Source organism: Amblyraja radiata, chromosome 35, assembly GCF_010909765.2.
Source record: "Amblyraja radiata isolate CabotCenter1 chromosome 35, sAmbRad1.1.pri, whole genome shotgun sequence".
NCBI classification, from domain to species: domain Eukaryota; kingdom Metazoa; phylum Chordata; class Chondrichthyes; order Rajiformes; family Rajidae; genus Amblyraja; species Amblyraja radiata.
In genome coordinates this window covers 8,993,466-9,014,990 of record NC_045990.1, presented here as the reverse complement: position 1 = coordinate 9,014,990, position 21,525 = coordinate 8,993,466, and the positions used below count along the sequence as shown (strand labels likewise).

At 51.8% G+C, this 21,525-nt stretch overlaps 1 protein-coding gene and 1 long non-coding RNA gene across 16 annotated transcripts in view; one reads left to right on the top strand and one right to left on the bottom strand.

Annotated features, from left to right (window-relative positions):
* smarca4 (SWI/SNF related, matrix associated, actin dependent regulator of chromatin, subfamily a, member 4) overlaps positions 1–21,525 on the bottom strand; it is a 93,283-nt gene that overhangs the window by 51,242 nt on the left and 20,516 nt on the right. For 10 of the 15 annotated variants that reach the window (XM_033050924.1, XM_033050925.1, XM_033050926.1 and 7 more), the window contains 12 exons: positions 19,739–19,871; positions 18,209–18,583; positions 14,633–14,731; positions 12,361–12,619; positions 11,692–11,818; positions 9,496–9,669; positions 8,074–8,247; positions 7,253–7,420; positions 4,537–4,587; positions 2,735–2,865; positions 1,700–1,757; positions 1,148–1,207 (listed from right to left, as the gene is read on the bottom strand). In XM_033050924.1, coding sequence (XP_032906815.1) covers positions 1,148–1,207; positions 1,700–1,757; positions 2,735–2,865; positions 4,537–4,587; positions 7,253–7,420; positions 8,074–8,247; positions 9,496–9,669; positions 11,692–11,818; positions 12,361–12,619; positions 14,633–14,731; positions 18,209–18,583; positions 19,739–19,871 — 1,809 coding nt within the window. The remainder of the gene's footprint in view (positions 1–1,147; positions 1,208–1,699; positions 1,758–2,734; positions 2,866–4,536; positions 4,588–7,252; positions 7,421–8,073; positions 8,248–9,495; positions 9,670–11,691; positions 11,819–12,360; positions 12,620–14,632; positions 14,732–18,208; positions 18,584–19,738; positions 19,872–21,525) is intronic. The other 5 variants (XM_033050934.1, XM_033050936.1, XM_033050938.1 and 2 more) reach the window with 2 other exon arrangements.
* Positions 2,194–3,612, top strand: LOC116991937. The gene is made up of 3 exons (XR_004416936.1): positions 2,194–2,300; positions 2,365–2,372; positions 3,601–3,612. It is a non-coding gene; the product is annotated as an uncharacterized LOC116991937 (long non-coding RNA).

Below are 21,525 nucleotides of genomic sequence, written 5' to 3'. Positions count from 1 at the left end.
CACTCCCAAGTCCCTTTGCACTTCTGAATCCTGAATTCTCTCCCCATTTGGAAAATAGTCTACGTCTTTATTCCTACTACCAAAATGCATGACTCCACACTTTGCGACACTGTATTCCATCTGCTATTTCTCTGCCCACTCTCCTAACCAGTCCAAGTCCTTCTGCAGAGTCCCTGCTTTCACTACACTACCTGCTCCTCCACCTATCTTCGTATCGTCTGCAAACGAGGCCACAAAATATTCAATCCCCTCATCCAAATCATTGGTATCTGCAGTCTCTTGTGCATGTAACTGGCAAAGGATATTACAAATGGATAGTTTCTCACATGGGTAGACTTTAGACACATGGAGCGGAAACAGGTCTTCCAGCTCACCTAGTCCACGCCTACCACCGATCACCCCATACACTAACACTATCCTAAACACTCGGGACAATTTTACCAAAGCCAATTAACCTACAAACCTGCACGTCTTTGGAGGAGCTGGGAGCACCTGGAGAAAACCCACGCGGTCACAGGGAGAATGTAAAAACTCCGTACAGACAGCACCCGTAGTCAGGATCGAACCCGGGTCTCTGGGGCTGTAACAGAGTACTATGTTTATCTATCTGTGGTGCTGCTGTTTTGGGAGGCACAGTAATGCAGCGATTGAGTTGATGCCTTACAGCGCCAGAGACCTGGGTTCGATCCTGACTACATGCACTGTCTGTAAGGAGTTTGTACGTTCTACCCGTTACTGCGTGGGTTTTCCATGATTTCCTCCCACAATCCAAAGACAAACAGGTAAAAATTGTAAATTGTCCCTCGCATGTAGGACAGTGTTAGTGTACAAGCATCGCTGGTCGGCGCGGCTTGGTGGGCAAAGGGCCTGATTCTGCACTGTATCTCTAAACTACACTAAAGTAAGAATTTCACTGTTCCGTCTTGGGATGTATGAGAATGAAACACTCTTGGCTCTTAACTCGACACTAGAGGCACACGGCTGTGTTTGTGTGGTACGGCTCCAGTATCCCTCTCTCTGCAAGCCCTTTAGTAAGCAGGGGGGTGGGAAAGGATTTGGATTCCCTTGTCCGAGGACAGGTTCATCCCATGCGTTCACCAGCCAGGCGAAGACTCCCGGAAGCGTACACTTGTTCTAACGAGCTTACCAGCTGTCCCGAACGAGACCGGTCCTCCAACAGGATTAGCGGCCCGCAGTCTGTCGTGTCCTGACGTGATTTTAAAGACAGTTCATGTAACAAAAAATAAAAGCACGGCATGCAAAAATAACAGTGTGCAGGTGGTGGCCAGCAAGCAGCCCACGGCAGGCCACTCCGCCCTCTCCTCTGCTACAGCAGGTCAAAGGCTCACAGTGTTAAAACTACACTAGGTGGCTTTAACATGCCGCTGTGATGCAAGACTATCGGTACAATGAGGCCAAACGCAGGCAGGTGGGACTAGTGTGGATGGGACATGTTGGTTGGTGTTGCGGTGGGGATTACATTCACTGCTTTGTAACTGTGCAGGTTAAAAAAATGTGGCCCAGGGTTGGTGAATTTTTAACACATAAGCAGAGTCAAAAGACTGGAAGATGAGTGAGTGTGTGTGTGTGTGTGTGTGTGTGTGTGTGCGTGTGTGCGTGTGTGCGTGTGTGTGTGTGTACGTTTGACCCAGGGCTCCTGCACACCACAGTCTGCCCCCTCTATCTACTTTGCACTCACTTCTTCCTCCTCCTCAGACCCAGTGTCTTCACTGTCGGAGCGGGGGGCCATCTCGTACCTGCTCGGAAGAGAAGGGGAACAATTATAGATGGAGGAGCGAGCTGGGGGAAGGGGGGGAAAGGGATGAGGGGAGCGCAAGTTGGGACAGCTGTAACAGGTAGACGAGCGAACTGGGCGGGGGGGGGGATTGAGGGGAGCGCAAGTTGGGACAGCTGTAACAGGTAGATGAGCGAACTGGGGGGGGGGGGGGGGGGGGGATTTCAAGTGTGCTCTCGTAATTTTGTCCGGATTAAAGGAGGTTCCAGGCCACCGGTTGCTGGAAACTTGGTCTGGACCTGTATTTGAAAGGTTGTGGAATTGAGGGATTTAGGAAGACGAGACGAATCCTTTGGGGGAAAGATTTAATTGGCACCTGAGGCGTAACTTTTTCACACAAAGGGTGATGGGTGTATGGAACGAGCTGCCAGAGCAGGTAGTTGAGGCAGGGACTATCATATCATTTAAAAAACATTTGGACAGGTACATGGATAGGACAGGTTGAGAGGGATATGGGCCAAACGCAGGCAGATGGGACTAGTGTGGACGGGACACGTTGGTTGGTGTTGCCGTTGGGTCTAAAGGTGCGTTTCCACGCTGTATGACTTTGTATAACAGTGCACAGCAAGGTGGCGCAGTGGGTAGAGTTGCTGCCTTACAGCACCAGAGACACGGGTTCGATCCTGACTATGGGTGCTGTCTGTACGGTGTTTATACGTTCTCGCCGTGACCTGTGCGCATTTTCCCCGAGACCTTTGGTTTCCTCCTACGCTCCAAAGACGTATAGGGTTGCAGGTTAATTGGCTTGATATAAATGTAAATTGACCCTGGTGTAGAATAGTGCCCGGGGATCACTGGTTAGCGCAGACTTGGTGCGCCGATGGGCCTGTTTCCGTGCTGTATCTCTAAACTAAACTCCATGACCAGTGTAGATCAACCGTTGATTGCACTGAGTGGCGGGCTAGGATGGAAGGGCTGAGAGGCCTCTCGTGCACTCACCCAGGGTTCATTTCCAACCAGGTGTCCAGCTGTCCGGCCTTGGGGGCCTCGGCTCCGGACAGGATGCGGCCGCTCTCCAGGTGGATCACCTTCACCGGCAGGTCACTCATCTGGCTCGTCTCGTCCAGCAGCTGAAGGAGAAGCACAGATCCCAGTGACTGGAGCTTTTTCCATCGTACCGGTCTCCAGCAAACGTTCCAACCAACCCACCCACCCACCCCCCCCAGTTCTACATTGAAACATACAAGATTGTTAAGGGTTTGGACATGCTAGAGGCAGGAAACATGTTCCCGATGTTGGGGGAGTCCAGAACCAGGGGCCACAGTTTAAGAATAAGGGGTAAGCCATTTAGAACGGAGACGAGGAAACACTTTTTCCTCACAGAGAGTGGTGAGTCTGAGGAATTCTCTGCCTCAGAGGGCGGTGGAGGCAGGTTCTCTGGATGCTTTCAAGAGAATGCTAGATAGGGCTCTTAAAAATAGCAGAGTCAGAGGATATGGGGAGAAGGCAGGAACGGGGTACTGATTGGGGATGATCAGCCATGATCACATTGAATGGCGGTGCTGGCTTGAAGGGCTGAAAGGCCTACTCCTGCACCTATTGTCTACATTGCCCTCACAGGTGCTATCCCAACGCTGGAGCATTTCACAGCATGGAAACGCAGGCCCTTCGGCCAACGCCAACCACCGATAACCCGCAAAGCCGTAGTGTTGGCCTGCCGCGGCCTACAGGGGGAGCCGTCGAGCAAGTTCCCCGGCAGACCATGGCCTGCATCAGGCAGCGAGCCAAGCTGGCCCCTGCTCATCCACCGAAGGCCAGAGACTGGGAAGGTGGAGCCGGCAATGATGACGGACGCAACGGGCGAGACCCATAGGAGAGGAGAGGGAACCGGGGTCTGGCCTACAGCACCCTCGAGGTCGGCTGCGGGAGCTCCCACCCCCTGGGAAACAAAGTTGGACGGGCGAGGAGTGGAGAGGGACGTGGGTTCGCTGGTCGATGGCTGGAAGCCCTGCAACAGCCTGGGGCTCGCCTGGAACGGGAACCGCTCAGAACAACTAGTCGCCTGGACTGCACTTGGCAAAAGGCGCCAAAACACGGCGCCTCTTGCATGCGTGATCAGTGGACTATATCTGTACACTTGCTAATCGGGGATGTGCTTGGGTCGGGCAATACTCCACTCCACTGCTTGTCAGAGCAGAATTTCACTGTGCGTTTGTGCAAGTGACAATAAAAGCAGCATTGAACCATTCTTCCCCATTCACCGGGGTTGCCAACTGTCCCGTATTAGCCGGGACATCCCGTATATTTGGCTAAATTGGTTTGCCCCATACGTGACCATCCTTGTCCCGTATTTGACCGCTACTACTCGGGTCGAGGGGACTGTCGGGTCGGAGCGTCGCGTCCGACCCCGCCTCACCCGTCCCTACGTAGTGCAGCCCATGGAGTGCAGCAGCAGCAGCAGCAGCAGCAGCGCCTAGCCCGTGGCCCCGTCGGTCGGCAGCCCAGCCAGTTGTCCGACCTTCGGACCTTGGCTTACCGCCGACACCACCACCACCCCTCCTTCTCATGGCCGATCATCGGTTCGTGTGTTGGACGGGGCGCCGGACTTTGCACGCGACGTCGCGCGGCCCGGGGCAAAACTCCTCAGCTGTCCCGCCGGCTGGGCTTTGTGTGCTGTCCTGCACCCGGGGCCAACTCATCATTCACCCAGCCACGGCCGAGTCGGTCACGAATTGCCGTCGTGAATTTGTCCCGTATTTTGAGCTTCTGTCCCTCTGAGAATGTTGGTAACCCTCACTCACCTCACCGTCAGGGCCGACCACTGAGCCCAGGCCGTCCACGTTTTCCGGCTTCTGTTGAGACAAGGGAAGAGTTTAGACGGAGCAGCAGTGAGGACATGAGCCACGGTAACAACAGTGTGGGTGGCAGCAGGCACACGGGCCCACAGATGGCGTAGACACCATGGTGACCCCGGAGAGGGTCTGCAGGGTCAAGCCTCTGCTCTACAAGGTCCACTTTATCTCAGTGAAGAGCAGAAGACCACTCGCTCTCCCATCTGTCCATCTGTCACCTCAGATTCTGGTGAACTTCTACCGCTGCGCCATTGAGAGCATCCTTACCAACTGTATCACAGTTTATTTTATTTAGCGAATGCAAAGTCCTTTAGCCAAGCAGTTGCCTCTTGATCTGCTGTATGAAGGGTGACAAGTCCTCCTTTGAGTCTTTGTTGAGGGCATGTTTCAATGATGTGTTGCATTGTTTGCTGCTCTCCACAAGCACACCGTGGGGTTGGACTGCTGCCCCATTTGTGAAGGCTGGCCAAGCAGGGGCCATGTCCAGTCCTGAATCTATTCAGCGTCGTCCACTGCTTCCTTGGGAGGTTGGTGCCAGGGACCGGTAGGGTGGGGTCTGACACCAGATGTTTATTTGGGACGTCCTTGGACTCCCATTCCTTTTTCCAAGCTGATTGGATGGTGAAATCAGCTGGTGGTGGGTTCTTCCAAATTGGTCGTCTAGATGGAAGTCGAGCAGTGGGTGGGTTGAAGATGTCCATGTGAATTGGCAGGTGAGGGGAGTTTTTGGTCTTTTGGAGCATCCTTTGAGTGAGGACTACTCGCCGGATGTGTGGAGGGGCTATGTTGGATAGGACAGGGAGCCAGGGCAGTGGTGTTGAGCGGGTTGTTCCTGTGATGATCCTCATTGTTGAGTTCAATTGGGTGTCCACATGGTGTGTGTGGGATGACCTGGACCAAACAGGGGCACAATATGCGGCTGAAGAAAATGCAAGGGCTAGTGCTGAAATGCGCAGTGTGGGGACTGCTGCCCCCCACTTTGAGCCAGCAAGCTTACTAAGGAGATTGTTTCTGGACTTCACCTTAGCTGCTGTATCACAGTATGGTATGGCAACTGCTCTGCCTCGGACCCGAAAGCACTGCAGAGGGTGGTGAAAACTGCCCAACGCATCACCGGTTCCTCATTCCCCTCCATTGAGTCTGTCCAGAGCAGACGATGTCTGCGAAGGGCGCGCAGCATCGTCAAGGACTGCTCTCACCCCAACCACAGACTGTTTACCCTCCTCCCATCTGGGAGGCGCTACAGGTCTCTCCGTTCCTGGACCAGCAGGTTCAGGAACAGCTTCTTCCCTGCGGCTGTTACCCATCTTAACTCTGCACCTTGGTGATTGCCAGTCCCCCCCCCCCTCGGACACTCCTTCCCCCAGTGACTGATCTCCCCCCCCGGAAATTGCACTATGGCTACTGTATATACATATATATATTTTACTGTTCCATTATTCTGTGTTCGCACTTCTGGGTGAGATGCTAACTGCATTTCGTTGTCTCTGAACTGTACACTGCACAATGACAATAACGTTTTGAATCTGAATCTGATCTCCTGACTCTGAGTGAACAGGACATGGCGGAGTGGAGGAAGAGGACAAGGCTGTACATTAAATTATGAGAGGCATAGATAGGATAGACAGTCACAGCCTTTTGCCCAGGGTGGAAGTTTACTCGTTTGATTTGGTTTAATTTGGTTTTGTTGAGTTTATTATCATGTGTACCGAGGTACAGGGAAAAGCTTTTGTGTCGTGCTAACCAGCCAGCGGAAAGACAATACATGATTGCAATCGAACTGTCCACCGTACAGATACATGATAAAGGCAATAACGTAAATAACATTCAGTACAAAATAAAGTCCAAGTAAAGGTAGTCCGAGGGTCTCCAATGAGGTTGATATTTGCTGAGGAAGGGAGGCAAAGGGAGAAGGGGGGTGAAAGAGGAGTGTCAGTAGAGGTTATATAAAATTGGAGACTTCAATGTTCATACCGCCAGGTTTTAAGCTGCCCAAGGGAAATACGAGATGCTGTTCCTCCAATTTGTGTGTGTGGCCTCACTCTGACAATGGAGGAGGCCGAGGACAGAGATGTCAGTGTGGGAATTGGAAGGAGAGTTAAAATGGCCATTGGGAGATCGCGTGGGCCTAGTAACGAGATGTGAAGTGATTTGGGACGAGGGCATCACGGTGGCGCTGCGGTAGAGTTGCTGCCTTACAGCGCCAGATAACCGGGTTCCATCCTGACTACCAGTTCTGTCTGTACGGAGTTTGCACGTTCTCCCTGTGCCCGTGTGGGTTTTCCCCCGGGTGCTCCGGTTTACTCCCACACTCCAAAGATGTACAGGTTTGTAGACTAATTGGCTTGGTGTAATTGTAACGTTGTTAGTATGTGGGATAGTGTTCATGTGCGGGGATCGCTGGTCGGCGTAGACTCGGTGCGCCGGAGAGCCTACTTCCGCGCAGTATCTCTAAACCTCAATGGCTGGTACAGAGTGCTGGTGGGTCAGTTATGGTGGGAGTAAACGGATAAACGCTTCGGGTCGGGACCCTTCATTAGACTCCATCAGGCTTGGACTAGTAGTTGTGAAAGATGCAACTAATCCAAGTCTTTCCTCCGGGTAAGAAGCTGTGAGGTGCCGTGTCCCTCCGACGGGCTCCCGCTGGAGTAACTGCTTCACCAACCTTCCTCTTCTTTTTCTTTTTCTTCTCCTTGGCGGCCTGGGCTGCCTTGTGCTGCCGCACCAGCTCCGTCAGGTTGGCCACGTACTCGTCCGTCTGTTGCAGCAGGTAGGCCAGACGCCGATCCTTCTTCTGGTCGATCAGCTTGCGGTAGCCTTCCTCATCCTCCGCCTGGAGGGGGGCGGGGGGGGAAGAAGGGTAGATAGAGGGAGAGAAAGGCAGGAAGTGAGAGGAGAGAAGGGGAGGTGGGGGGGAAGGCGAGAGGGGGCGGGGGATAGGGGAAGAGGGGAGAGGGGAGAGGAGAGAGGGGAGGGGAGAGGGGGGCAGGGAGAGAGGGAAGCGGGGAGAGGGGGAGAAGGGGAGGGGGAGAGATGGGGCGGGAGAGAGGGGGATGGGAGAAAGGGGGCCGGGAGAGAGAGGGCGGGGAGAGAGGGGGCCGGGAGAGAGGGTGTGAGGATGTGTGGGGGTGTGCGGGGAGAAAGACAGCGGGAAAAAGGGAGTGGGGGAGAGGCAGAGAGGGAGCAAGAGAGCGACGGGAGAGATAGAGAGGGGATGGAGAAGGGAAATAAGGGAGAAAGAGAGTGAGAGACAGGAGGTAGTTTCAACATTTCATACATCGCCAGTGCAACCACAGGACAATATTGCTGTCCCTGTGCCTTGTTTCTCCTTCGACCCCTGCATGAAGCAGGTTGGTGTGCTGGATGGGACTCAGCGCTGATACAACCCATGGGTAAAGATGGTATGCGAGTACCGTCCCCCGGGTGTGTCTCTGTGTGGGTGCCCAGTGGGCCGGTGGGGATGGGAGGGGGGCGGCTGCTACTCACCATCAGCCTGCGCATCCTCTCCTTCTCGATGCGCTCATTCTCCTTCTTCTGCTCGCGCTCGGTATTGGCGTGGTAGGTGGCCACGGCCTTGGTCACCTTCTGCATCTTGCCTGTGATGGAGCGGTGATACTCTTTGAAGTCCTTGGCATGCTGCAGGATGCTGTTGAGGTATTCCTGGAGCAAGAAGAAGCGGCGGCATCAGTCGGGGGCCGCTCACAAAGATCAACGCACAGGCACTGCGGACGGACACTGCTTGAACATTTACCATCCCCCCCCCTCATTGAAACGAAGCTCCCTCGCTCCAAAACTACCCGGTTATCATCCGTTGTGTCTCACGCGCTCAGCCGAACGGGAGACACAACGGAGTCAAGGGATATGGGGAGAAGGCAGGAACGGGGTACTAATTGTGGATGATCAGCCATGATCACAGTGAATGGCGGTGCTGGCTCGAAGGGCCGAATGGCCAACTCCCGCACCTATTGTCCAACAGATTGTGGTTTTAGAGGGAGCCGGCCCCTGATCGCTTTCTGAAGACTGGGAGAATGGAGCCAGCAATGGCGGATGCGATGGGCAAGGAGTGAGGCCAAAGGAGAGGGGAAGGGACCGGGGTCTGATCCACTGCGCTCTCGAGGTCAGCTGCGGGAGGATATCACCCCCCCCTCCCTCGGGGAACAAAGGTGGGCGGGGAAGGGGTGGACGTGGTGTCCAAGGAAGGCGATGGCTGGAGGTCCAGCAACAGCTTGGAACAGGAGAATTAGAGCGTGGACTTTGGAAATGCCGCCAAAACACGACGCCTCTTGCATGCGGACTATTTCTGTACATTTGCTAATCGGGGATGGGGGGGGGGGTGCAATACTCTACTGAGCTGTTTGCATGAAAAATAATTTCACCATGTTGGCACTTTACACATGTGACGGTCGTGGGCGGCAGATGCCTCCCAGAGGGCGGCAGAAAAGCTGGATCCTCGCGGCCGGACTCTGGGTCGGTGCCAGGGAGGCGTCAAGAGTGGACCCGGTTGCAATTGTTCAGGGGATCGGTCGGGCGGGCGATGAGGGGTGCTGGCGGGTTGAGGACGGGACGGCGGGGTCGAGATCGAGGATGTTGTCGGTGGTCGAGGACGGGCCACGCGTGTGCTGGACGTTGGAGCAAAGGAGGAACGCTGAGAATGAAAGGGGGACCACAAATAGATGGTTTGTGTAAAATGGGGTACTTTGCAACCAAGTCGCCGCCCTTTATGTGGCAACTCTTTGCATACCCTTGGGTATGAAAAACAAACTCAAACAGTGAATTGTCACATGCATTCATTCATTCATACCACTGAACGATTGAATTGTGTCACAGTAGGTGAGGGACAAGCTCTCCATAGAGAGGCTACCCGTGTCGACAATGGTCTCGATTCTCTGCTCCGACGTTCATATTCACCTGGTGCTTCTGCCGGCGTTTCCGCTCCTGCTCGATCTTCTGCTGCTTCTCCAGTTTCTCTGTGATCCGCGCCTCGCGCAGCGACTGCCGCTTGCTGCGCTTGTAGGCTTTGGCGTTGAGCGCCGTCTCCAGCGCGGTGTCCCTCCGCATGCACACCACCACCTCCTGGCGCAGCTGGCAAAAATACAAACGCACGGGAGGCTCGTCACAGCCAACGGGAGCAACGCGCGCCGCCATACACCCCCGAGTGATGCCCGCAACCCCTCAAAGCCATCCCATCCCCATGCTTGCCATGCTCACTGAAGGATGAAGGCCACAACCCAATCATGCAGCACAGAAACAGGCCCTTCGGCCCAACTCGTCCATGCCGACTAAACATGCCCCATCCATGCGAGTCCCATTTACCCACGTTTTGGATCATATACGGCACAGTGGCAGACTTGCTACCTTATAGTGCCAGAGACCCGGGTTCAATTCCGACTACAGGTGCCATCTGTACGGAGTTTGTACGTTCTCCCTGTGACATGCATGGGTTTTCTCCTAGATCTTCAATTTCCTCCCACACTCCAAAGAAGTGAAGTGTAAGTTCATTGGCTTGGTGTAATTGTAAATTGTCCCTAGCGTGTAAATTGTCCCTAATGTGCGGGGATAGCCGGTCGGTATGGACTCAGTGGGCTGAAGGGTCTGTTTCCGCGCAGTATCTCTAAAATAAATATCCCCACTAAACCTTTGCCATCCATGTACCTAAATGTCTTTTACATGTTATTCAACCTGCCTTAACCACTTCCTGAGGGTGTTTGTTTGACTCTATAATATCCTATTTAACCAGTGCTGGAGTAACTCAGCAGGTCAGGCAGCATCTCTGGAGAACATGGATAGGCCATGTTTCAGGTCAGGACCCGTCAGACGCTTGTGCTGAAACGTCACCTATCCATATTCTCCAGAGAGGCGGCCTGACCTGCTGAGTTACTCCAGTACTTTGTAACTTTTGTTCGCGTTTGCAACATCTGCAGTTCCTTGTTTCCTATCATTTTGAACCAACTGATTAAGCTGCACTGCCAAATCTTACCTGTGGGTGGTGCAGCTGAGCACTAGAGCAACTAGAAACACAGTGCTGACACCATCTGTACTATTTAGGTACTGCAGCTTCCTGCAACCTGAGCTTTGATTGAACCAAAATGCTATTAGCTCCTTAAAAGTACCACAAAAGTTACCATATTATCTAAGGAAGATTATGTACTTATAATCATAATGTCAAAGTCCTTGAAATTACCCTCTCACAGTGTTGCTTGAAAGATACAGCGTGGAAACAGGCCCTTCGGCCCACTAAATCCACGCCGACCATCGATCACCCCTTCACACTAGTTCTATGTTATCCCTCTTTTTTATCCACTCCCTGCACACGAGGGGCAATTTGCCTACAAATCCGCACGTCTTTGGGGTGTGGGAGGAAACCGGAGCAACCGGAGGAAACCCATGTGGTGTTAGGGAGAGTGTGCAAACTCCACATAGGCTGCACCTGAGGTCAGGATCGAACCTGGCATTTTACACTTGTCATGCAGATTAAGTTAAGTTAGATCTAGTGTTTCAGAGCGAAATTTGTAAGCACTTCTGCAAATGGCAATTAACCTGGGTGGATTCATTTAAAGTCTGAATTGGATGGGCTTTGGTCAACCATAGTTTAGACTTTATAGAGAAAGCGTGGAAATAACCCTTTCGGCCCTGGTGGGCCGAAGGGCCTGTTTCCGCGCTGTATCTCTAAACTAAAGGGCCTGTTCCACACGCGACTTTTTCGGTGACTGCCAGCACCCGTCATAGGTTGCCGAAAAATGTCAACATGTTGAAAATTCAGCGGCGACCAGAACGACGCTACGATACTTTGGGTGACTAGGAGACTACTCACGCCCATACAGGCGACACCCTGGTGACATGTCGTGGGGTGAAGCCTGTATGGTCGAGAGTAGTCGCCCAAAGAGTCGTACCTTGTTCTGGTCACCGCTGGATTTTTAACATGCTGAAAAATTTCGCCGACCTGTAACGACCTATGACGGGCGCCGGCAGTAGCCGAAAAAGTCGCGTAAGTGGGACAGGCCCATTAAGGTGCATTTGTTAATCTTGTTACTTGTAGACAGCCGGGGCCACAGCTACAGGACAATACCAGACGTGAAGGCACAACTTCCCTGGTCCAATACAAACCTGCCTCTGGAAGTTAAGGAGCCGCAGGGCCTTGAGCTCGATGGTGGCTTTGGTGCGGAGATCTCCTGCCAGTGAACCGGGGAGGTTTTCCAACTCCTGGATCCGATGGGAGATCCGTGCTTGCAGCCTGGCAATTGACACAATTCAACATTAGCAGTGGCGGTTTCCGTGGCGTAGCGGTTATCACGTTCGCTTCACGAGTGAAATGTCCCCAGTTGGATTCTGTGCAGGGGCATCATTTCAGGGCGGCGTGGTGGCGCCAAAGGGCCAGAGTCCCAGGATGGATGAAGTGGAGGAGGAGGAGAGGGGGGTGATGATGATGATGGGGTGGGGGTGGGGGGTGAGGAGGATGGGGTTGGGGGAGGGGGGTGAGAGAGAGTTGGGGGAGGTCGGGTGGGGGAGGTGTGTGAGGGAGAGGAGAGGGGATGGGGGAAGAGGGGTTGAGGGAGGAGGTGGGTTGGGGAGGGTGGGGAAAGAGGGGGTTTGGGAGGAGGGGGGTGGGGTAAGGAGGATGGGGTTGGGGATGGTGGCGAAGGAGGGGGTTGGGGGAGGGTGTGAGGGGGGTTGGGGGAGGGGGTTGGGTGGGGAAAGAAGGCACTGGGGTAGGTGTGTGAGGGGGGGGGGGGGGGGGGAGAGGAGAGGGGAGGGGTATGGTGCACGACTCCTCACCGGTATTCGCGCTCCTGCAGCAGTTCGACGGGGTCGAGGCCTCGAGGCTTCTGTATGGGAGTGATGCGGTTCTGCTTCTGGTGGTGATGCACCATGGGGGGGGGCTGGGCGGGTTGCCCCGGCGACTGCGTCTGGGGAGGCATCACCGGAGAGGCGGCGGGGGGCACGGCAGGCGCGGCGGGCGAAGGGCGGCCCGTGGCCTGCGGGGGTGCCAACTTCTGCGGGGCTGTGGTGGGGGTCGTGGCGTTGGCCATGGGAGCTGCAAGACAGAGATGGTGGAGAGAGTGAGGATAAAGTCCAGGTTTGTGGCGGCTGTACCCACTCCCCCTCCTTCTCCCTCCCTCCCCCTCCCCTTCCCACCCCTTCCCCCTCCCTCCCTCCTCCCCCCCAGTCAGTCAGCACCAATCACTACCACCAACTCCCCAGACCCATTCCTTCTCACCAGAGATGCTGTCTGTCCCGCTGAGTTACTCCAGCATTTTGTGTCTATCTTCGGTTTAAACCAGCACCTGCAGTTCCCGCCTACCCATCCTCCTCCTCCACATCCCCCTCATCATACCCCACCTCCCCTATCCCATCATTATTTCTGGACTTTAGAGATCAATCATAGAAACAGGCCCTTCGGCCCACCATGTCCACGCCGACCAGCGGTCACCCCGTACACTAACACTATCCTACACACTAGGGGTAATTTACTATTAATAGAAGCCAATTCACCTACAAACCTGTACGTCTTTGGAGTGTGGGAGAAATCTGGAGAAAACCCACGTGGGAGAACATACAAACTCCGTGCAGACAATACCCTACAACGTTTCCACTCTTGTTGCTGCATTTGAACGTATCTCCCCCCCCCCCCCCCACCCCCCACATTATGTGTTGTTTAATTTAGTTTAGAGATACAAGGCTGAAACAGACCCTTTGGTCTACCGTGTATGCGTTGATCAACAATCCCCGTACACTAACACTATCCTACACACACTAGGGACAATTTATAATTTTACCAAAGCCAATTAACCTACAAACCTGTATGTCTTTGGAGTGTGGGAGGAAACCAGAGCACCCGGGAAAAACCCCACAAGATCATGGTGAGAACATACAAACTCTGTACAGACAGCACCCGTAGTCAGGATCGAGCCCAGGTTTCTGGCGCTGTAAGGCAGCAACTCTACCGCTGCACCGCCGTGCCGCCCTAACACCTGAAACGTCACCGATCCATGTTCTCCAACGATGCTGCCGGATCCACTGAGTTACTCCAGCACTTTGTGTCGTTGAAATCAAACTCACTACACTTTCTACACCTCTCTCCTCATCAGAAGGACAGCATCGCGGCACAGTTAAAGGATCCACTGCCTCTCAGCTCTGGAGACCTGGGTTCGATCCCAACCTCAGGGGATGAAAGTGTGGAGTCTGGACGAGGGTTTCCTCCCACTTCTCAAACCCACGCCTGGCTAATGGACCTTTGTAAACTGTCCCCAGTGTGTCGGTGAGAATAAAAAATGGGATTAGTGTCAATGGGTGGCTGGTGGTTGGTATGGTCTTGATGGGCTGAAGGGCCTGTTCCTGTGTTGTTCGACTCTGTGACTGTTTAAAAAACTCCTCGCAGCTCTGAGCCACAAGGTAGAAGGATGAGGGGAAGACCTCATTGAAACCTACTGAACAGTGAAAGGCCTGGATAAAGTAGATGTGGAGTGGATGTTTCCACTGGTGGGAGAGTCTAGGACCAGAGGTCATAGCCTCAGAATTAAAGGATGTACCTTTAAGGAGATGGGTGGAATTTCTTTGGTCAGAAGGTGGTGAATCTGTGGATTATTTGTTGCCTCAGAAGGCTGTGGGGGCCAGGAGGCAGAGATTGATAAATATTTGATTAGTACGGGTGTCTGGAAATATGGGGAGAAAGCAGGAGAATGGAGTTGAGAGGGAAAGATAGATCAGCCATGATTCAATGGGGGAGTAGACTTGATGGGTCGAATGGCCTGTTTCTGCTCCTATCACTTATCAAGCAGAGTACGAGCTTTGTGAACGGTCCCATCACTTTGACTCTCTGTGAGGTACCCCGGCAACGGTCCCAAGAAGCCACAGAAGGCAGTGGAGGCCAATTCTCTGGATGTTTTCAAGAGAGGGTTAAATTTTGCTCTTCGGGCTAGAATGAAGGAATATGGGGGAAAAGCTGGAATGTGGATATCAGCCATGATCATATTGAATGGCGGTGCGAGCTTGAAGGGCTGAATGGCCTACTCCTGCACCTATGTTTCTATGTTTCTCAGGGCCTTACCTTCCGGCCAGGGTTTGCACGGGCCACTGGGTGGCTGGCACTGCATTCCCTGGTTGACCCCAGCAGATCCAGGGGGCATCATGTTGGATCCTGCCATGCCTGTGACACAGAGGCGACGGGGGGAAGGGGGGAAAGAAAGGAGAAAGTCAAAATCAAAGCAGGTGCAGAGATGCGGATGAAATAAAGATAAACAGAGCAGGAGGAAGTGGGGGACCAAGATTTGGCAAGTGCTGGAACAGGTCAATTGCTTCTGCCAAACGGTCCTTTCTTTACCAATAGGGTTTAGGTTTATCATTTCCCGGGGAATCGAGAACCAGAGGACATAGGTTTAAAGTGAGGGGAGGGCGGAAAGTTAAATGGGAACCTGGAGGATAACCTTTTTTTAAACCAGAGGTTGGAACAAGTGCCAGAGGTGGTAGTTGGAAGCAGGGGCCATCAAATTGTTTTTAAGTAGCATTTGGATAGGTACATGGATAGGATAGATTTAGAGAAGATATGGGCCTACAGCAGGCAGGTGGGACGTGTAGATGGAGCAGGTTGGTCAGCATGGGCAAGTTGGGCCAAACGGCCTGTTTCCAAGCTGTATGAATATGATTCCACGACGTGTACCTGAGATTCAGTGAAAAGCTTTGCTTTGAATGCTCTCCATTGAAATCAGATAATATTTTATGTAAGTATAATCAAACCAAATTCAAGTACAACAGATAGAGCAAAGAGAAAGACACAGAGTGCAGAATATAGATTTCAGCAATATAGCGTAACATTTCCAGAGACAAAGTCCACCGAAGATAGACACAAAATGCTGAAGTAACTCAGAGGGTCAGGCAGCATCTATGGAGAAAAGGAATGGGTGATGTCGGAATGGGTGATCCCTCTTAATTCCTATTCGATAAATGAGTTCTCTCTCTTTAAACTTTAACGATACACCGAGTCCTCGCCAACAAATCATTTTGTACGTCAGCACCATCCTACACACTGGGGACAATTTACAATTTTACCAAAACCAATCAACCTACAAACCTGTGAGCCTTTGGAGAGTGGGAGGAAACCGGAGCACCTGGAGATAACCTAAGCGGTCACAGGGAGAACGTACATCACTGGACAGACACTTAGATCAAACCTGGGTCTCTGGCACTGTAAGGCAGCAACTCTACCGCTGCGCCGCGAATCACACTATATAAAGTGGGCATATGGAAGAAGTTCAGAGGAAATAGTTGCGGCAGGTTCAATAACAACATTTTAAAGATATTTGGACAGCTATGTGGATAAGAAAGGTTCAGAGCGAGGTGCCAGAGAAGCTAGTTGAGCCAGGTTAAGAGGGATATGGGCTAAACGCAGGAAATTGGGACTAGCTTTGGTGGGTATGGACTGGTTAAGCAAATGGCCTGTTTCCATGCTGTACGACTGTGACTAAGGCCATGTATCCGACTGCACTTTCAACTATCTTCCCAATTAGTCCCACTACCCTGCTAGTTCCAGCCTGACACCTTTTTCCTCCTATTTCTCCAATCCCTTTATGAAAGTTATGATTGGATTTGCTTCCACTGGCCCTTTCGACACTGCATGCCAGTTCCAAATAATAAACTGTGTAAAATAAATTCTCCTGAACTCCCTATGGTTCTTTAGACAATTATCCTCAACATGTGTCCTCCAGCTACTGCCAATTTAAACAGTTTCTCTTCCCTTATCACATCAAAACCCATCATTATTTTGTTCTGCAGCACATCTATCTATTGGTCTGGCAGCATTTTCAGCCAAGCTAATTTAATAAGCTAAGTTCAGAGATACAGCACGGAAACAGGCCCTTCGGCCCACTGAGTCTGCACCGACCAGCGATCCTCACGCACTTGTTTTTGTTTCTTGTTTTAGCATCTAGTTCCAGGCATACAGATTATTCACGTCACCCCATTCTCATCTCTGATGCAAGGCAGACATTCTCTCCAGTTTAGTTTATAGATAAAGTGCGGAAACAGGCCCTTTGGCCCATCAAGTCCGTCCCGACCAGTGATCCACTCACGCTAACGCTATCCTACACACACTAGGGACAATTTACAATGATACCAAAGCCAATTCACCTACAAACCTGTACGTCTTTGGAGTGTGGGAGGAAACCGGAGCACCCGGGGAAAACCCACGCGGTCACAGGGAGAACGTACAAATTCGGTACAGACAGCACTCGTAGTCAGGATGGAACCCGGGTATCTGGCACTGTGAGGCAGCAACTCTACCGCTGCGCAACCGGGCCACCTGATGATAAAGGATTTTGCGACTTGTGTTATAAATGTATTGCATGCAGTGCCAAATATTGTGGATCGTTAAATACTTGAGCTCGGATGATGTGCGGGTGAGTTGGTGGGACCAGCGCACATTTCTCATCAGTCACAGGCTAGAGGTTCCTTACGTCTCACTGAAGCTCGGCCAGCAGACCAATGCTAGCAGTCACAGAGTCATACAGCACGGAAGCAGGCCTTTCCGCCCAACTCATCCATGCCGGCCAAGATGCTCCATCTACACTAGTCCCATTTGCCTGTGTTCGACCCATATCCCTCTAAATCTTTCCTATTCATGTGCCTGCTCAAATGCCTTTTAAATGCTGTTATAGTGCCTGCCTCAACTATCTCCTCTGGCATCTCGTTCCATCTGCCCGCCACCCTGTGCGTGAGAAAGTTGCCTCTCAGGTTCCTTTTAAATCTTTTCCTTGTTACCTTAAATTTATATACTCTGGTGTTTGATTCCCCTATCCTGGGTATCCTGAGTCTGTAGACTCTCTATTCTCGTTACGATTGTGTACACCTCGGTAAGATCACCCCTCAGCCTCCAGCTTTCAAAGTCTTGACCTACTCAACCTCTCCATACAGCTCAGGCCCTTCAGATCAGGCAACATCCTCATAGATCTACCCTGCACCAGGAGTGTGGAAGACACTGTTATTATCAGGCTTCTGAACGGTCCTTCCATAAGTCATGGTACTGCTTGCAATAGACAATAGGTGCAGGAGTAGGCCATTCGGCCCTTCGAGCCAGCACTGCCATTCAATGTGATCACGGCTGATCATCCCCAATCAGAACCCGTTCCTGCCTCCTCCCCATATTCCCTAACTCCGCTATTTTTAAGAGCCCTATCTAGCTCTCTCTTGAAAGCATCCAGACAACCTGCCTCCAACGCCTTCTTAGGCAGAGAATTCCACAGACTCACCACTCTCTGCGAGAAAAAGTGATTCCTCGTCTCCATTCTAAATGGCTTACTCCTTATTCTTAAACTGTGGCCCCTGGTTCTGGACTCCCCCAACATCGGGAACATCTTTCCTGCCTCTAGTGTGTCCAAACCCTTAACAATCTTTTATGTTTCAATGAGATCCCCTCTCATCCTAAACTCCAGAGTGTACAAGCCCAGCTGCTCCATTCTCATACCCATACCCATATCTCATTCCCATACCTCACCTCTACCCCATTGCGGACATTGGAACTTGTCTATGGACCTACAATGCAGGGTGATCCAAACTGAACACCGAGGCTCCAAATATTGCAGTCCACACAAATTAAAAGCGCGAGCCGTCGTGAGTTGAAAGGGGTTGTTACCGAGTGGCCTGTTGTAGTTCCCTGGTGCAGGGACAGACGCTGTTCCAGTGACGGGGATGGAGGGGGGAGGTAGAGACTGCATCTGCTGCTGCATTCCAGGTGGGGGTCTCTTCCCTTGCACTGCCAGCTGGAGGTGGTCCGGGATGGGCTGCCCTCTCGCCAGCATCTTGTACGCCATGATCTGTGCCCGCAACTGGTGAAGCTGGCCCTGGTTGAATGGCGAGGGTCCACGGTTCTGCTGCCCCACGCTCTGGATCTCCCCTCCATCCATGGGGAGACCCCCTGGTCCGGTGGGCATGGGTGGTCCCGACGGCGGGCCGTTGGCGGGCACGGGGCTGGGGGCATGCTCGGGACCCCCCAGAGGAGAGGGGTAACCTGAAAGTGAAGGATAGTGGCAGGTTACATCTGTGCAACATGTTCTTTATACTTGCAGTAGCTCACATACACATCAGCAACACAAAATGGTCAAGGAAGTATCACCAAACCTGACCTCAATCAACAGCACGTAATATTAGAAGAAAGGCCATCAATACTTTAAACTTTAGAGGTACAGCGAGGAAACAGGCCCTTCAGCCCGTGCCGACTAGCAATCACCCCGTGCACTAACACTATCCTACACACACTAGGGACAAGTTACAAATGTAACCAAAGCCAATTAACCTACAAACCTGTACGTCTTTGTGGAGTGTGGAGCACCCGGAGAAAACCCAAGCAGTCAGAGGAAGAATATACAAACTCCTTGCAGACAGCACCAGTAGTGAGGATGGAACCCGGGTCTCTGGCACTGTCAGGCAGCAACTCTACCGCTGCGCTACAGTGCCGCCCAGTCAGAGAGGTAAAGGAGAGGAAGTTGGGACAAGGCACTGCATAGTGACTGAATTCTAGGGATAAAGATCCAGGCAGATAAAGCTATGTAGAGACAAGGCTCTGCAGATGCTGGAAACTAGAGTAAAACACAAGGTGCCGGAGTAACTCAGTAGCATCTGTGGAAGGCATGGACAGGTGACATTTTAGACTTAAGAATGGTCCCAATCTGAAACTTAGCCTGTCCATTCCTCCCACAGATGCTGCCTGATCCGCTGAGTTGCTTCAGAGGACCAATGTGTTCTGGTGCCACAGGGAATTGAAATTGGGAATATGGACGAGGATTATAGGCCGATCAGCGGATGGAAGTTGCCCCCTGCAGTCAGGGCTCTGGAATTCCTTAGCCTAGCTGGAGCTAGCAGATCCGTTTGCATGGCTGACTTCTGCAGCCGACTTTGTACACAAAGCCCCCAAGGCCTTGACCTCGGTTGATCCGGCTAAACGGAGAATCCAGCAAGGCTCTGCAACCAAGAGAGACCAAAAATCGGTGGTGGACATGTATACCTAAACACAATCAAGTCAAAGACAAGCACAAGAGGCAGAGCAAAGGGAAGATTGAGAAGTGGAAGATCAAAAGATGAGAGAACATTATAGGTATCACCAGTGGAATTATGTGTTGTGTTAAATGTGAGACAAAGGGGCGGTGTTGTGTTGTAAGTGTCGCACCTTGTGAATGCTGGTCCATGGGGCTGGGTGGTGGTCCCATCCCGCTGTTTGCGCCTGGCCTCATGCCCATGGTCTTCATCTGACTGAAGCGCGCATCCTCGGGCATCACCTTCTCGTGCATCGACTCCATCGCCTGCGGAGAAACAAGACGTTGGGAGGCAGTGAACCCTTCCAGCAGCAGAGCTGCAGCACACAGCCCTGGCCCACCCACCCATATCACAGCCTGCTGGTACTGTGTGGAGCTGGACATCCCCCAGCAAACAGAGGCAACGACAACGAGGAAGGGTTTGTTTGTATGTGTGTGTGTGTGTGTGTGTGTGTGTGTGTGTGTGTGTGTGTGTGTGTGTGTGTGTGTGTGTGTGTGTGTGTGTGTGTGTGTGTGTGTGTGTGTGTGTGTGTGTGTGTATGTATGTGTATACATATGTATGTGTGTGCAGGTATGTATGTATGTGTGTATGTATGTATATGTATGTGCATGCATATGTATGTGTGTGCACGTGTGTATGTATGTGTGTGTACATGTATGTGCGTGTGTATGTATGTGCGTGTGTATGAATGTTCATGTGTATGAATGTGCGTGTGTATGAATGCGCGTGTGTATGTATGTGCATGTATATATGTGTGTGTATGTGCCTCTGTGTGTGTGTCAGTGTCAGCGCATGTGTCTGTGTGTGTGTGTCTCTGTCTGTGTGTGTGCGCGCGCGCGCGTGTGTGTGCATGTGCGTGTGTGTCTCCATGTGTCTGTGTGTCTCCTTGCCAATTAACCTACAAACCTGTACGTCTTTGGGGACGCTTTTGGAGGAGACCGGAGCACCCGGAGGAAACCCACACGGTCACGGGGAGAATGTACAAATTCCATACAGACAGCACCCGTAGTCAGGTGGAATCCGGGTCTCTGGCGCTGTTAGGCAGCAATTCTACCGCTGCATCACCGTGTCATGCTCACAGTGCCCATGAGAGGTGTAGTAGTTCTGGTTTATATACTGAATGTTATGCGTGATCAAGGTGATACACAGTAAAGTATGATGGCTAAGGTGCTTTTATAAGAGGTCTCATAGATTAGGGCATTATACAAACAATATGTATAGGCAAGAGTATGGTAGAACATGATATACAGGAATATAGTGCAGAGTGATGTGGGCATAACACTGAGGGTTATGCTGATCATAAGTAGCATGCCCGAGAATAAAAATTCAGACAGGATACAGGCAGGAAAATGTGGATCTTTACATGCTTTACATTCAGTTTATTGCACTGTAATGCCGTGTAGCAGAGGTTACTGATGGCAAATTAAACTGCCAGACTATACAATTTCCAAAAATATTGAATCTTGCAGGTATGAAGGAAGTATTTGTCCCATCGTGCTTGTACCAGTGTGTTTAATGTGCAAACAGTCATGTTCTCATTCCCTAAGCCCTGAACTATTTAAAGAATCTATGTAACTTCCTTTTCAAGGTTCCCCTCAGCTCTGCTTCTTCCAAACTTTCTAAATCAGAACAGTTGGGATTTTAAAATGATGGGAAAGTAATTTTCCCCTCTCTCGTGTGTGTTAACCATTATTAAGGCCAACGTGGCCTCACCAATGTCTTGTATAACTGTAACGTGACTTCCCAACTTCTCTACTCAGTGATAGACACAAAATGCTGGAGTAACTCAGTGGGACAGGCAGCATCACTGGAAAGAAGGAATGGGCGGCGTTTCGAGTCGAGACCCTTCTTCACACTGATCTGTCACTCTGAAGAAGGGTCTCGACCTGAAACGTTGCCTACTTCCTTCACTCCATAGAT